Below are 16,828 nucleotides of genomic sequence, written 5' to 3'. Positions count from 1 at the left end.
ACAGAGATAGTGCTCTTCAAAATGTCTTAGCATTATTCATTTTATTTTTTAGGCAAACAGTATCCAGCATTTTATAACATTATGAGTTTCATTTTCTGTTCCATTCTGCAAACTTATAGCTGTAAACTGTAGCTGCTTATTGGGAGGTTGGAGGATACAGGTGACAGTGTGAATCCAAAACCTCCACCTGAATGGGTCCATCCTCACTTGTCATCAGTTCACTGTACACATAGATCCAAATAATTAAAGAGTAAATGAGGCACTGCAGATGAAGCAGTGTGTGTGAGTGAATGAGTGTGTTTCTGTGCAGCTAGATTCTGGTTACTGTGCCTCGTTTGGTCTTTTCCACAGGACAAGACATTGTGTTTTTCAAGTCTTACATCCACAAACAGTTCAGATGCAAACAATTGGCAGGCTTTCCTCTTCCTCATCAGAAATTCTTAAAAATTCAACCTCTACCTTCCTCCTTCATTCGCTTTCCCCCCCTATAGTTCCATCTCCTTTGTGCCTTGCTTTTGTTACTTCTTGTCGCTATTTTGAAATATTTGTTCATAGGATGGAGGTGGATGGTTGCAGTAGGACGGAGGTGGAGGGTAGGAGGCCATCATCATATGTGTAGAGCCAGGCTGTGCTGGGTACGCAGGGTGTGTCATGGCAACCCCTGGGTCGCCACCTGTCATCCCGTTGACCCCAAAGCCCTGCATACTTCCTGGCTGCTGGGAAACTGGAAAGAAGAAAAAGACAAATATTATATGAACTCAATTTCACTTCATCTTTCATACACTACTCACGGATCAGTTTGGTTATTGGTAATTCTAAGAGGATTGCTTTCTAGTCAACATGCTCCACCTTGCTTTTATTATGGAATGTTAGTAGTCACACTTATGCAGATGATACACGACTTTACCTTACTGTGTAATCACATGACTACATTTCCATACATTAACTAAGTAAGTGCACCGAATGTGTCAAGTTTCTACAGCTCTATATAGATAAATGAGAGGCTATACTATTGTAATGGGGCCTTCAGCTGCAGCTCGTCCAGGACACTGCTGCCAGAGTCCTAACCAACACCATGACCGTGGATCACATTGAAAATACATTCAAAGGATAGATTACTTTTCTATAATACCATGCATGGCCTCGGGCCTAGAAACATATATATGGACTGTAAATGGACCTTACCTATATAGTGGTTTTCTAGTCTTCTGACCACTCAGTTAGCCCCTTATACACTGCCAGTTCAAGGCGTAATAATTCCGCCTCTGTTATGCACAAAGGCGGAATGGTGAATCATTCATGCACATTCTTCCCCGATGGCTATGTCTTCTAGAGCAATTTGGGGTTCAGTGTCTTGCCCAAGGACACTTCTACATCAGTCAGGGATCGAACCCCCAAACTTCCGATTGAGAGACGGCCGACTCTACCACCGAGCCACAGCCGCCTCATATCTACTTTACTAGTATGTTAAGAAGCATTCAGACCAAGGAAGGCACCTCCCTTAATCATTTCACCTCCAGTTATTGGACTTGCCCCACTTTGTTGATTTCCTTGCACGGACTTGTCTTTACCAAAAGTTCCAGATCTGGTTGAGGTCGGGACTTTGGTAGGCCTTTTGTTGTGTGATTAGGGTCACTGTCCTATTAGAACTCAGTTGCATTCAATACTTACCTTTCTGGGTTATTGCTGTGCATTTGCAGTTACATCACTTACATTCCTAATTTAGCTATCTCTTAAGAGGTTTAATTTTTGGCAACAATCCTAAGCCAAATTGAACTCATATGAAACTCCTTTCATATTCTCATAGCAGAATGTCAGTGATGATTAGAACAAGCAAGCTTTTATAGGGACTTTTTTATAGTACATCAGAGAGAGACGAGTTATGACCTCCTCTGGGGCTCCTTTCTAGGATTCAGCTTCCTGCAGAATTTCGTCTTACGGGGTGGTTATTATTGGAGCGCTTCATTTTCTGCTTGGCTGACTGACAGAATGAAATCCTATTCATTTTATATTATCAGCTGCTCTACTTTCCCCAAAATCCCAAGTTTTAAATGAAGAATCCTCTAAGCGCACGTTGGTGATGACAATGAACAGGATTAGATTAGTCTGGGAAATGACTCAACTTTACTCTGAGCAGTTTCATCCAATTGCTTCCAATATTTCATACCTGGCTTTTAGAAATAATGTCTTTAAAATGACTCAACATTGTTATTTGTTTTTCATCAATACACCATACCTTTAATTATGAGAAATACTTTACTATACATGTCTTATCTGCTCAAGATAAAGACCGCAATAAACATAGCAGCCTGTATTTAAAGCTAAACATATTTTCTATTCTATTTTTATCCTAAATATTGTATTATACTTCAGAGCATTTAAGACATTGCGTTTGCCACCTTTTCACTACTGTACCTGGAGTGGTGACAGGGTGCCTGGTGAACGACACGTTGAAGGCTGGCTCGTCTCTCAGAGGGGACGGATACATCCTTCTGCGGATTAAGAAGCCAGCACCGCAGCAGAACAATACTCCCATCATCAGCAGCACCCTGAGTGAAGAACAAAGGACATTTCAGACCTTTTATTAACCCAACATCATCACATGCATGTAGGTCCAGCAGGAGCAAAAAGGCTTTAGTGAAGAAAGAGGATAAAGGAAAAGACAAGGCTTTAGGCGTGTATTATCCAAACGATTTGTAAGTATTATCTGCAACACAGCAGGCAGACACAGAGGTAACGCCATGACCTGTCACAACAAAGTCACACCTCGTTGCATACAGGAGCAACCTCAGATAAAAAATGCCAACTAACTGTGACTCCTTCATCCCACAGAAACATGCACTTTAATGATGTCTGTGTTCCCTGTGGGGATGTGTTGAAACCAAACTGATTTTTAATTGATGTAAAAATCTGCTCAGTTTCCCATTTCTGGTACATTTTTAGTTTCTTTGTCTTTTTGCAGCACTGAACAATGGCCACAATAATCCACTTTCATTCATGCATTTCAAACTCTGGACCAGAAAGGTTTACAAGGTCACACAGTCACGTCCTTTTTTCCTGTCCTCTTCTGACTGCACAGAAACTTAGAATGAGTGTTTCATTTAAGCTGTTCAGATTACCATACGTTTAGTCACCTTCTATGCACTAGCTTTGGGGTGTTGGTACTTGTGACTTAAAGGATTTTTTAGACATTAAACTAACTAGTGCCTCATGGTAATATGCCTCCACCGTCCAGTGAAATTGCAATTTACATCCTGCTATGTGTCACCTAATGAAAGGCTGGAACGGGGTACAGATATTTTTGTATTCTGAAAACATGAATAATTAAATACCCAAATGCATAAGTAGGCCTCCACTAAACAGGAGAGGTGGCAAAACGTACATATGTATATTTTCTCTCTGTGTGTTGCTCTGCAAAGCATGCAATTGTTGTAATTGATCGGATGGTTTCAGATGGATTAAAAACAAGAACAAGATACCAGATATATAAAATTTCCTCCTGATATGGCTGAGATATCAATGAAACCTTTGACCAGAAAATTGAATAAGTTCATTCTTGGGTCTAATAAATGTCTGTACCAATTTGTCTCAGTTCTTCAGATAATTAATTCACGAGAATAGGAGGGTTGTGAGGTCTGGGTGACCTCCACCTTTGACCTTTGACCACCAATATTGAATCTGTTTTTCCTTGAGTCTATTTGTGCTGTATTTGAAGATATAATCTTAGGGCATTCTTGAGATATCACATCATAAAAATGGAATGTTTTTCTAATAAATAATGATCACAGTGAAGTTGACCTTTTAGATACATTGTTCACCACAATTGACTTACGTACATACCATGAGCCAGAGCCAGGCTGATACCAATTCAACTATTAGAGGGGAAAAATTCACGGATGTGGAGGTCGATATACATATTGAGCTGTAATGAAAACAGACCTTTTTAGTGGATTGTGCAAATTTATTATGTTAATCATTATTATATATTGTCTAATTATTCTAGTGTGGACTGCCATCTGCTCAGCTGTGATGCTCTGTTGCTCGTGCTGCTCCAACATTCCAGAATAACCCAAGTGTAGTTTTCTGCATAATATTCTCTCTCAGTTTTCATATTGCTGCATGTCATCAAACTTATATATTGGTCAGATTTTATAATGTACAGATGGACATTGCAGGGACGGCTCAAGGCATAGGCAATATAGGCGGTAGCCTAGGGCGCCACGTTCATGCACTGGCTTGAGCCTCAAACATTTTTAATGTAGCCCTGATGTTAAATTCAAGCCTACTGCAACATTGACACCTTCACTCCCAACCTTTCTCTCTGCTCCGCTCGCATTTACCGTCACTCTGCCGCTCTCTCTCTTACTTTCCCGACCACTCTCTCAGCGCGCCCTTTCTGACACAAGTTACAAGAGAGGAGAGGAGAGATGCGTTCATGTCCAGTTGGAAACTTTGGATCTTTTTACAGAGGGAAGGGTAAGAGGTGTTTTTTTGTCGTACATATGAAGTATGTTCTGTTGTTTAATTAGCTCTACTCGTCTAATCACACATGTGATACAGACGGACAGACAGAAGGACAAGACAGCATATGATAGAAAGAGACAAAGAAACTTAAAGTCTATTGTGAGTGTCTATGAATGAAGAAAGACTCTTTTAATATCACATTAAACTAATGGTAACTCATGAAATTCACATTTCTCCAGTTCTAGTCATCAAATGTTAAATGATAGCAGTTGACGAAGGCTGCACATTTTTAAATTTTCAATTATTACTAAAATTGCATCAATGTTACGGCTGTATGTGCTCCCTGTTCTGTTTATCCCTTTTCCCCTTCTGTTCTCAACTCTGCAGGTGAACCTGATTGCTAATGAGGTGCAACTGGCCCTGGATCAGTAGCCTATTTAAGACACCAGCAGACATCAAGAGAGGCTTTTGGAGTGGAGTGAGTCTGCCTCTCAGACTGGGATTTTGTGTTGTTATGTTCTAGTTGCTTTTGTTAGCCTTCAGTTAATGATTTGGTTGTTTAATTGTCATTTAATAAATCCCATGTATTTGATTGTCTTAAGGCGTTCACATGGTTATATTTGGGTCAATTGTGAATAGTTGTTGGCTTTTTATAAAAAAGATTCCTGGGGGAGAATCCCCAAGACCTCCCTACTGGGGTCTAAGGTCCCACAATGTCCTCATATCTCAACACATTGTAGTAAGCTTGATCGATCTTGATGACAATATCAACTCTAATAATTAGGTCACTTCTGGTTGTTGTTCTGGTGTTGCACGCTGGCATGCAAAATAAAAAATGATATTGTGTGGCAGAAAAAAATGATATTTTACAATTTGCAGTGGGGGGGCCAAATTCTAAACTGACCTAGCCACCCCTCGGACGGACAGACACAAAGAGGACAGATGGTGGTATCCCTCCATATTTCTTGCAATTAATGCGTTGTTTCCATATGGTCTAATTAAGTAATTTCATGTTGCTTCAGATAAAAGCATCCGCTTAATGTACTTTTATTCCAAGAGCAATGCAGCAAAGTAATTCTATGAAGCTACGAGTACATCAAGCAAACCAGTACAAGAAACACAGAACACATGGCTTATCAAATAATGAAAAAAAAAATGATGACTGAGTCTGTTCAGAAAATCAATACAAGTGGAAATGCTGCCTCTACTTAATAATAAGTGTAATAGTTTGATGCAGTTTTCATCCAAAATCAACAGTCTGCACCTCTCTAAGCTGGAACAAAGCCTCACACTGTCGTCTGAACATTGATCACAGAACCCTGCAAATGTTATCACTTTCAAATAAGCAAAAACAGACTTTACCTTCTGCTGTTAGAGTGCAAAACCTCCCACAATCAGATTAAAACGCTTGGCTCAGCTTGCTAGATACAGAAAGCTAATTATAAGATCTCACTTTGCACTTATTATTTTTGCAAATTGTGCAGTTTAAGGCATAGAAAATATCTTTGTGTCACAGACAAGCTAATGTTTTGCACTTATTAAGCTCTTCAGCATTAAAACCCTTTCCAAATTGGACAGAGGAGAAGAGAAAAATAGACATAACTCGGGGACATGCTCAGGGCTCGAGGAGAAAAGCGCTGCCCCTGCTGTGTAGTGTGTCCATGCTCCGCTCACCAGCTAAAATGGATTGTATTCATTCATTTTTCTGAGAAGCAATTGCGTCATCAAGCTTCTCGTGCCTCATATTTTATGAGTTCACGCTGATAGATTTCAGTGTGGCACTGACAGAGCCTTCAGTAGGGCACTTTAGTCTGTCCTTTCCAATAAGCCGAACAGTAGATACGGTCCTAACTCACCAGAAGTACCATAGTCTCTGGATGGACAGGGCTCTCACACAGCAGCGAGTCCCACAGCAGTCCTCATAGGAGCGACATCTGCAACAAAAAGGCATACAGCGAGGTATATGGTCAGAAATAAAATATACAAAGAGCATTGTTAGTGCTATATGTAGATACTGTAAATGAACGAACAGTACCTGCCTAAATAATGCAGCTTCCAGACTAAATTATGCTAGCAGTGTCTTACAGCGTACCAACATTGTATTTTACAAACAATGAACACAAGCTTTAAATGCATTAGGATCAGATTTACAAAGACGTAACTCAGCGACACAGTTAAAGTTAGACACTCTTTGAAAGTCACCAAACTTTCCAAACCCAATATATAATCTCAGATTAAGATTAGCTGTAATGCTAAATAATAAATTTTCTTGGGGAAAAATAGTTTCTTTCATTGCCTGAAAATCTCAAAACTCAAAAAGGAAGGATTTTGCCAATGAAAATGGCCAACAACACGAGCTATTGGACGCTTTTTACAGCCCAAAAGTTTAGTTACAGCAGACAGTTTGAGATCAATTTTAGGAACAATTATCAACAGTTTTATTTTAAGTTACTCCAGCTTATATTAGAAATTTAACAGCTTGCGTGACTTCACTGCTTTTGATAAAGCATTTTGTTGAACAGCGTAGTAAATAAATTAGTGCAAGAGACTAAGCTTTGAATGTGTTTCAAAGTCTTTTTCTGTCCATAAACCAGTTCAGTAAACCTTTGCAATCTGTCCATACAGATTTATTGCCAGGTCCTTCAATTAATGCCTCTGTAATTATTTTATTCCGTCTAATATAATACTGTAATTGTCATAGATTTAATGTAATGTAATTAAGCAATCACATGAGAGGGAGTGATGCGGCCTACGCGGCCTATGACTGAATTACAGCCGTGCTGATATTCAGTACAACATCATGACCTCGAGTGTGATATTGATTTTACACAACAGTTAAACAAGCGGCAAATAGTAGTAACAGTAATAATCAACAACAGATTGTTTTTCTGCTCCACTAACTCAACTGGTTCCACAACTTAACTGAAACTTGACTGTTGTTGCCTAGCAACACAAACATTCTCCAGCACTCAGTGTCTACAGGCTACCACAGATCAGCTGTTTTTTATCATGTACATGTATCTGTTTGATTTAATTTGTAAAGCAGCCAGTGAAATAAGATTCTGCTGTGTGATTCAGAGGTACAAGCTTGATCGATATAAACGTACACGGTCTGCTGTAATATTAATTAATAGTATTCAGAACACCTGGCTGAGGCGGGGTGATACACAGAGCGAAGATTCACAGTGACGTTGTTCTCTATATTGCCACTCATGGAATGCCTCTTGTCCAATTGGTCAGAACTAACTGTTGTATGAATTGCCATATCAACATTATTGCCTGTTGATTGGGTTGCCTTAAGCATGCATCAATTTATGTTTTTGCCACTTTGGGTAGAAGAGCAGTTATAAAAGTAAACTGATATTATTTTCTTACCTCAGTTATCGATAACCTACATATTAATATTTACACATTCAGCAGACACAGCAACATTATTATTTATTGGTAGTTGCCTGATAATTGAACATCAACTAGTCACTATCTCGTAGCTCTGGATTGTTCTCCACCTTGTTCACTACATCGACTATCATTTTGTCTGCTGTGTGGGACTGTGTAGAAGTTGTATGGTACGTTTATTCATTGAAAACAGCTAGCTGTAAGTTAAAGATATAGCTGTTTGACTGTTGTGGGCTGTAAAACCAAAACAATGTGCTGAAAAGGCCGAAATGCAGAGCTGCAGAAGAACTGCAAAGTTGGTGATAATTCCTATGTAGGCTCATCATTATTAATGACCCCTTTAAAGACAATTAATCCATTGTTTATATAAAAATAAGAATATTGAGCTTTAACACTGGATAACAGGAGAAGAAGTGCATAACAGAGAAGATAACTGGAGTTTCCTCTAAGTTGCAGAGAATTACTTCCTGTCTTCATACTGTTTTATCGCAGGACAGAGAGCCTCATTATAGTGCTCTGACATTTCCTCCACTATAACAAGCCTCCAAGCTACACACAGGTGTGCCGTAATGCTGCCATTAATCCTGATTTCTGCTTCGTAAACAAAAAGTTTTGTTTTAAATGGCAGCCCAGCAGCCTCCGAGCCAAATACTGAGAATAGAGGCCAACCGTGATTGATCAGTCTATGGAGAGCAGCAGGAAACCTGCATTAATACAGAGGAAATAATAACAGGGTGAGTGTGTGTGTATTGTGTGATAGATGACTGTGGAAAGCCAGCATGACAGTGCATACCTCACACTCCCAGTCCTGTCTGGCATTTCAATACCAGATCAGCGATGAGCAACCATTGTCTCTGGAGGCCCAGGGGTCTGCTGCGTGAAAACCAATGGAGGCTTTGCACTGTGCCACATAGTGCCAATCCCTGCAGAAGTCCCTGTCTGTTTGCATGTATAAATATTGTTTGTATCGGAAGTATGGCTGAGGATTTAGAATAAATTTAGAACAGTCTGATCTGTGGGTCTCCGCAAGATTCTGATCTCGTAATTATTCATAATTATGCAACACAGGAGTCATGATTATGAGATGCTGCCAAAGGAATTTCTTTGGTGAATGCAATGTACCTCCGTATTCTGAGCCTTGAACTGTCAATAAATAACACATTGTTTATGTAATGTGACATTTTTTTAACAGGTTTTGACACTTATACTACTCCTCTTGGCTGCATGGTGGTGCAGTGGTAAGCGCTGTTGCCTCACAACTACAAGGTTCTTAGTTCAAACCCCGGTGTGGGCGAAGTGCACCTTTCTGTGTGGAGTTTGCATGTTCACCCTGTGCATGCGTGGGTTCCCTCGGGTACTCTGGCTTCCTCCCACAGTCCAAAGACATGCTTGTTAGGTTCAATGGTGAAGCTCTAACTTGCCCGTAGGTCTGGGTGTGAGGCTGAAAGGTTGTCTGTCTCTATGTGTCAGCCCTGTGACTGACTGGTGACCTCCAGTTGGTTCCAGCCAGCCCGCGACCTTGAACAGGATAAGCAGTATAGATAACGGATGGATGGATGGATTACTCTTCTATGTCTGACTTTGAGTTGGTGGACGAGCAGCCTATTTTGTGACAAAAGTTCCCATGATGCCATGTAAACATTTGGTGATACAAACATGTAATAATGTTGGCATTAATTATAATTTAATTAGGGTTACAATTTAAGCCAGCTACTTGTAAGTTCTCTCTAAAGTTAGGTTGCAAAGTGCTCTAGGTACATTTAAACTAGTGAGTTTGATATTAAAGCTGTGACGATATTTTCTTGCACCACACAGAAGTAAGGTTCAGTAAAGGTCACTTGGTGCTTTGCTTTTCCTCATTCGCAATTTTAACTGCCCCTGTCCGACACTGCATCTGATGCCCTTGCTCTCTAATTGCCAAAAACAACAAGGATTTATTGGGCAATTAGCCTTTTCTTTTCAAGAAAATCAAGCGAGGCTAGACATAAGCAACTACTAACTAAAAAACAGAAGAAAATGTAGCTTAAAAAGATACAAGAGGTATTTTAATCGATCATGAGAATAACTTTGTGACCACAAAGCCAGACCAAAAACTTACACTTAAATATATAGCAAAAATGTATGCAATTTAGTTAGACCCGCTCCACTCTGTTTCTGGTGTCTGTGTGTTTTACTAAACCCTCTCACTGACACTGACACTGTAGGTTAAGGGCTCTTAAGCCATTTTCTCAGGAGGTTCTCTAAGTCTCCCAGCATTCTCCAGGGGTATCTTCCTTCCTGGAAGTCTCTCCAAAGGTTAGACATTTTAAGGATTAAGCTAGCATGCTTTTCCCTCTGCCATTTTATAACAAAATTCCTATTAATGAGGTCAGAATCACACAAAATTGGAGTGTTTCTTGAGTGCTATCCCTTCCTGTTCACAAAGTAATTCTCTTAATCTGTGGGTCCCTTGATTAAGAAATGATCCTGTAGCAAAACATTGAGTGGGGAACGACTGAGCACCCCTTATCTGCCTGTGTCCTCTTGCAAATCCGCTACAATGAGCTTGAAAATCTCTTGTTGAAAACAAAAGCCCAAGTATAAATCAAAGTCATCATAAATATTCAGTGGGGTAATCAATCAGAGAACGTGTTGCAGACATTAAACAGCAAGTTTAATTCACACCTCTTCATCACTCAAGTTATTCCACCTTTCAGAATGATACCTAATGACACCCACTATTATACAAAGGACTTTATACCTACAAGGGAGTAGGTGTGAGACTGAAGTTGTAACTTAAGCCTTGGTTCAGACTGTTTTAGCTGTTAGTAATATCTTAGTGAAATTTGTGAACCCCAACCTAAGATAGAAAAGACATTCACACTGGAAAAGCTGGTGTAACAGTTTTTCTACTAGTGCTAGTTTTTAGCCTCTCTGTTAACGTTTTGATGTATTTACACAATTAAAAGGGGCTGCACGGTGGTGTAGCGCTGTTGCCTCACAGCTAGAAGGATCCTGGTTTGCATCCCGGTTCGGACAAAGGGGGCCCTTTCGCGGGTTCCCTCTGGGTAGAGGGAAGACATGCTCATTAGGGTGATTTATATATACCTGTTGGTGTAAATGTGAGCATGAAGGGGTTGTCTGTCTCTGTGTGAGCCCTATGACTGACTTGTGACCACTCCAGGGTGTACCCTGCCTCTCGCCCAATGACAGCCTGGACAGCCTGATGATTCTCCAGCAAGTTTTGGGGTTACAAGAGGCGTTTTTTTTAATCCACTATGTTATCTTTTTATAGTCGTGAGCGGACAGGACCTCTTCTTCTGACATTCAGGGTGAGAGGTGGGGTACAACCCCGACAGGTTGCTAGTTAATCTTACGGCTGACACACAGAGACAGGCAATCATTCACACTGACACCTATGAAATATTTAGAGTCACCATCCTAACTTGCATGTCTTTGGACTGTGAGAGGAAATCATGGTACCTGGAGAAAACAGGCAAAGTGACAGAGTGCAAAGTCCACACAAAGCTACTTGAATTGTGTCGGGCTTGTCAGATTTGACCTGCTGTTATGACTTTAAGATGTAGTGGGATTTAGGCACCAAGTGTTTCAAGGTATCTTAATTGGCTCCATGAGCTGTGTGTCACAGCAACTGCTGCTGTTGTTTTGCTTGCCTTGTAGATGAGCACAATTAAATAACTTCCCACTGTTTATGGATCATTGGTATGCACCCATTCCATTCATATCAGCATTTTTGCCTCTCATCTCTACATAACCTCTATGACTCTGCAGCACCTCACTGGGAGTCACTGCTTGATACTATGAGGCTTTAACCTTGTTACAAGAAATTGTCTTTGAATGTGTCCATATTAATGAAAGTGTTTTGTCCTCATAGGGACAGATGCACAGGACCATACAGATAGTAACACTGGGAGTAAAAAGAGACAGAATGGGGAAGTTTTCTCATGAGACATAAACAAGAAGGCCTTAAATCCTCCATTAAAGCTCCAACATTTGGCTGCAGGCAAAGAAGCGCATGATCGTGGAAAAGCCTGAGGAGGAGGAAGAGATATGATAAGATTCTTACAGTGCGAGTTCGGCTAAAGCCTTTCAGATAAATGTGTTTACTGTTTGAAATTGAGATGAGGCAGTCATTTCACTAACGTATATTAGTATCAAATACAGTGACTGTTACAGTTTCAGAGCAACTTTCAGGGCAACAGAAGGCAATTTTCTCAGTTTATATCTAAGTGCAATGATGGGCTTTCCGTGGTTTCATTATGATTATCAAATTGTACTAATGGTTTATTATACTAATACAACTATTAGATGGACTGATCCATGGTGCCTAGGCAACCAGAGCACACAAAGAACTTACCGCTGTGAAGCAGTCTGTGTGTCACCAGCCTGTAAACTAAACAAGCACCCGACGCTGCTGCTACTGTCACACGCGATGTCGGCTGGATGATCGAGGCTTTCAGTTACGCCACGCGGCTTTTCAGCCAGTGTATTCACATTATCATCGACACGCTGGTTAACACTGTGGCCACTTAATCCGAACGTTCACAGAGTGATTACTTTTAGCGTCTTCACCTGCGGCATGCCCACACCGAGAGAGAGATATGATTCTTCATATATCCTTGGCTTTGTTTTAGTAGTTGTGACGTTTGGTATAGATTCATTGTCAGCCTTAGGTTTGCCTGGCAGTCCTTTCACAAAATTGGCCAAGCTTTGCTCGCAGTGCAGAACTGTGTGCCTTGCAAGGCCCTCCTGTCATTGTTTGGGAATCGCTGCCCAAGCTTTTTATATTTTCAAAATAAACCTCTAAAACCATTTATAGACTGATGACAGAATTATTATAATTAATTGTGGTACATACATTAAAAAAAACATACATTTTCTTTATTATGTTCAGATATCCAAATTTAGGCGGGTAATTTATTATATCGGTTATTTAAGCTGCAAGATTTGCGGTCTCTCCCTCTGCTCTGTCATTGCCATCGCTGCCCTGCACCAGTACTGCGCTCTTACTTTCAGCCCCACCACCACCCCAGCATCCACCTGCAGGCTCCGAAAAGGGGGTTTAAGATATTATCTCATCACTGCTCAATTTCTGCATGTAAAATAAATCTGCGAGGAGTGATGAGGTCGGAGCCTGGATGGCAAACACAAGCTATGTTCTGCTGCTGGAATAAACATTTCAAACTACAACAATGCGAGTTGTCTTACTGAAATAAGGTTGATGGACTAGAGATCTCTGAAACACATGACAAAACCGAAGTGCATGTGGTCTTTAAGTTTCATCGTCTGAAGTCATCCGTCTTTTCTTTGTTTGTTCAGCAATCTTTATTGTTTTCACAATTCAGCAAAAACCAGAGTAAACGGTAAACCACTTCCACCTGCGCCCTGAGGGACCAATGAGTGTTGGCTGATGGAAAAGAAAGGCAGCAGGCAAACAACATCAATGCAGCAATGTCACATCTTGAGACTGGAATCAAGTCAGTACTTATTCTTAAATATAGTGCATCAACTGTCTATCAATGATCAATGACATCTTGATTTTTAATGTACACGGTGTCTTTTTCCCCTTTTTGTATTTCTGATGCTGAAGCTGAAAAGAGACACAGATGGAGGGCTGAGAGGACGGAGGACAGAAAGGGCTTTTTTTTTCTCCCGAGTTGTTTTTCATTACCTTGGTAATCACTCTTCACTAATGCTCTCTGTCCTCCTTACTTCCTCCCTCTCATTACCACTTTAAAGCTCAATGGATGGAAGTGTGGACCGTGGGAGAAGCCTCTCCTCATTCTGAAACAGTGAAACAAACTACACTTCCCAACACTGTGAGTAGCAGTAACACAAACTGGGTTGAAATGTGAAGAGTGTGCAAGAAGAGGGCATGTACTGAACAAACTGAGATTCATCACTGTACTCTGCAGCTCAGTGCGGATTTTAGCAAACTTTTCATCCATATGTAGGGCAAATTTTTATGTAAATATGAGGAAAATCTCCAGAAGAAGCTTCAATGAATGTTTCAATGTAGTACTGTTATGTAAATATCAGGAATTGGTTATCATCCCATTTTTTTTAATGCACAAATTGACAAACAGGTGTTTGGAAATACACTTCAAGACTGTATGGTTGTGTCTCACAGACATTAAGCCTTTCAAGTGAAAACAAGAGTTCAACCTGAACAGCATCAACACATTTTATTGAGTAAAAAATATGCAGTTACTCAAGTTGTATGGCTCATGCAGGAACAGAGACTAGCCCAGAAAATCACTGCATATGGTGTAGCAGTAGTGTGAGAGTGAATTTAACTTTCCAGATGTGTAACCATCTTCAAGGTGCTTTGACTTCAAGCATTTAAGAATTACAAGTAGGGATAAATCAGCCTTATAAAGCTGATCAGGTGTGGGATGGCTGATTGGAAACCAGCAATGTGACTGATCCACAACGTGAGAAATACAAAATTCTGTTCTATATTAATTTGCTGTACTGGGTAAAGGTACTGCTAAATCAAAATCATCATTGCCACAATAAATGCAACAGAGGTGTTCTCAGTCATTCACAGAATTGAGGGGCAATGTGTTACAAGGACTGTCCTTATGAGGCCGATGACAATGTGTTTGAAAGCAGGTGCGCGCTGCAGACGTAGGTGAGGGCAGCGGACGAGCAGCCGAGGAGCAGCCCCGCCTACTCCCTGAACAAAGTATCCAGAGCCGTATAGACAGAGAGTCGCTGTGCAGTCACAAAGTCTGCAGCTGTAGCAAGCAAAATAACCTTGGTCTTGAGTTATATTGTCCACGAAAAGTTGGTTCTTGGCGTGAAAAAACCTTTAAAAGGAGATGAGTGAAGTGGAGGCACTGTCCTTATGAGGCCAACAACAATGTGTTTGAAATCAGGTGCACACTGCGGATGTAGTTGAGGAAAGCGGAAGAGCAGCGGAGGAGCAGCCGCCTACTCCCAGAACAAAGTATCCAGAGCCTTATAGACAGAGAGTCGCATCAGTGGAGGTCCAATATGCTCCATAATCCGGCATTGCAAACTCTCTCTCTATGGCTCTGAAATTACCGTCGCTCACTCACTCACTCACTCAGTCACATACAGACCCACGTGTAGGGCTGACACCGGCGGTCAGCCAAAAATGTATTGTGTCTCAGTTCTTCTTTGCACATTGAGCTGCAATGCAGAGTGGTTTTTTTAAAATCTCTATATAGCCCCTTCCAAAGTTGGACATTCACGTTTTTTTGTGCAAAAATTTGCCGTTCATTCATTTTAATTTGCTGAAGGTGAAACACTGTGGTACTTACATGAAGTAGATGGGGTATCCACCTTCAAAATACCAGCAGTACTTTTTGGCTTCTACACACTGTAAAAGAGAAACAGATAAAAGTAATCATTAAAAACTGAAACTATACACACAAACAGCATGTTAGGCTGAGCATGCATAGGCCACAAAGCTAACCACAGTAACGGTGTTAACGGTGTCAAAAAAGCTTTTTTTTCCAGCTTCAATTTCCCCTCAGTGAAGAAGGTTTCCATCTTTCTTCCACTACGCCACCTCTAACTCATTGGCAACGCTGCCTAATAATAATTACACCTCATTTTCACCCTTGAAATCTGATAAGTCAGACTAACGTGTTACACACACGGCTCTTATGTGTTTCTCTACTTATCAGTGCTCAGCAATCGTCTTCCAGGATCCACTTGGGTTCCACAAAAGTCTGCCTGGAACCTGGGCGTCATAAGTGACGACCAGCTAACCTTTAAGGTTCACGTGGCCTCGATTGCTCGGTCATGTCGATTTGCCCTGTACAACATCAGGAAGATCAGACCCTACCTTTCAGAGCATGCAACACAACTGCTGGTACAGGCTCTCATGATATCACGCATTTATTACTGCAGCTCCCCACTGGCAGGCCTTCCTGCATGCACATTCAAACCTCTGCAAATCCAGAACGCAGCAGCGCGACTGGTCTTCAATCAACCCAAAACGGCACGTCACTCCACTGTTCATATCCCTCCGCTGGCTCCCAGCTGCTGCTCGCATCAAATTTAAAAACCCTGTTGCTTGCTTTCAAAACAGCAACAAAAACTAACAAAAACAAAAACCGCCCTGTGCACTGCCTGTCAGCACTTGAAGCTGTTTGTTGGCACTGACTGACTTCGTTACCTCCTGTCTTATTTAGATTGTTGCTTGTGTTGTATTTACTCTCAAATGTAGCGTCTCCTAAATGAAAATGTAACATTGTAACACATAATGAAATTTTATAAGAATGAAAGATAAACAGACCCAGGACATTTGATATATACCAGATTGTTCATAAGCTAGCATGGACCTCGAAACCCATACAGGTCTTGAGTCTAATCATATGGTCCGGTTAGAAACGTAAAGACCTCTCCCTCAGCACCTGAGGCAGAAAGGGACGTACAGGTGTCAAGTTTTTGGAGGTCCAAGAGAGAACAGGTATGTAACACAATGATACCAACCTCCTAAACTTATATGATGACTGGTATTTACTACCTTGAGAACTGTCATTACCTGCTCTTCAGGAAAGAGAAGGTCAGACAGAATTTTCTGCTCCTTACTTGGAGCAGCTGCTTCCACAGTTGGGTAAAAATGTACGTTAGGTTGAAGAGAAGCCATTCATTTCTACACAGTTATCATAGTTTAACTAATGCATTCTGTCATTTTCTAATTTATCAGCTTTAATTCACAAAAACCTATTTGGAAGAATAATAAAGCATAAATTCCTCAAGAGCTAAAACTCACAAACTGTACAGGAAAACATTCAGTGTCTGAGTTAATACCATTCTACAGTGACATGCAGAGCCGTACGCTCAACAAGGATCCCCCTGCTTCCTTTTCAACCGTATTTTTCCATTCCTGGCTTCAGCTCAGATTCCACAGAGCGCTGGCGCACTGGCGACTGGAGAGCGCCTTTAATTAACTGCCTTTGAAATGATCTCCTTCTGTGAAAGTACGGCC

General features: G+C 40.9%; 1 protein-coding gene across 1 annotated transcript; it reads right to left on the bottom strand.

The window, feature by feature from the left end:
* vopp1b (VOPP1 WW domain binding protein b) lies at positions 1-15,229 on the bottom strand (the record flags this gene model as incomplete). The annotated part of the gene is made up of 4 exons (XM_069667717.1): positions 1-724; positions 2,416-2,549; positions 6,321-6,398; positions 15,150-15,229. Coding segments are annotated over 4 exons (498 nt in total), but the record flags the coding sequence as incomplete, so codon positions are not given.
* Positions 15,230-16,828: the final 1,599 nt, after the last annotated feature.

The sequence above is a fragment of the Semicossyphus pulcher genome, unplaced genomic scaffold, assembly GCF_022749685.1.
Source record: "Semicossyphus pulcher isolate SPU_LCO1_2020_fin unplaced genomic scaffold, fSemPul1.0.p SCAF_18, whole genome shotgun sequence".
Taxonomy (NCBI): domain Eukaryota; kingdom Metazoa; phylum Chordata; class Actinopteri; order Labriformes; family Labridae; genus Semicossyphus; species Semicossyphus pulcher.
This window is presented reverse-complemented; position numbering and strand designations above follow the sequence as displayed.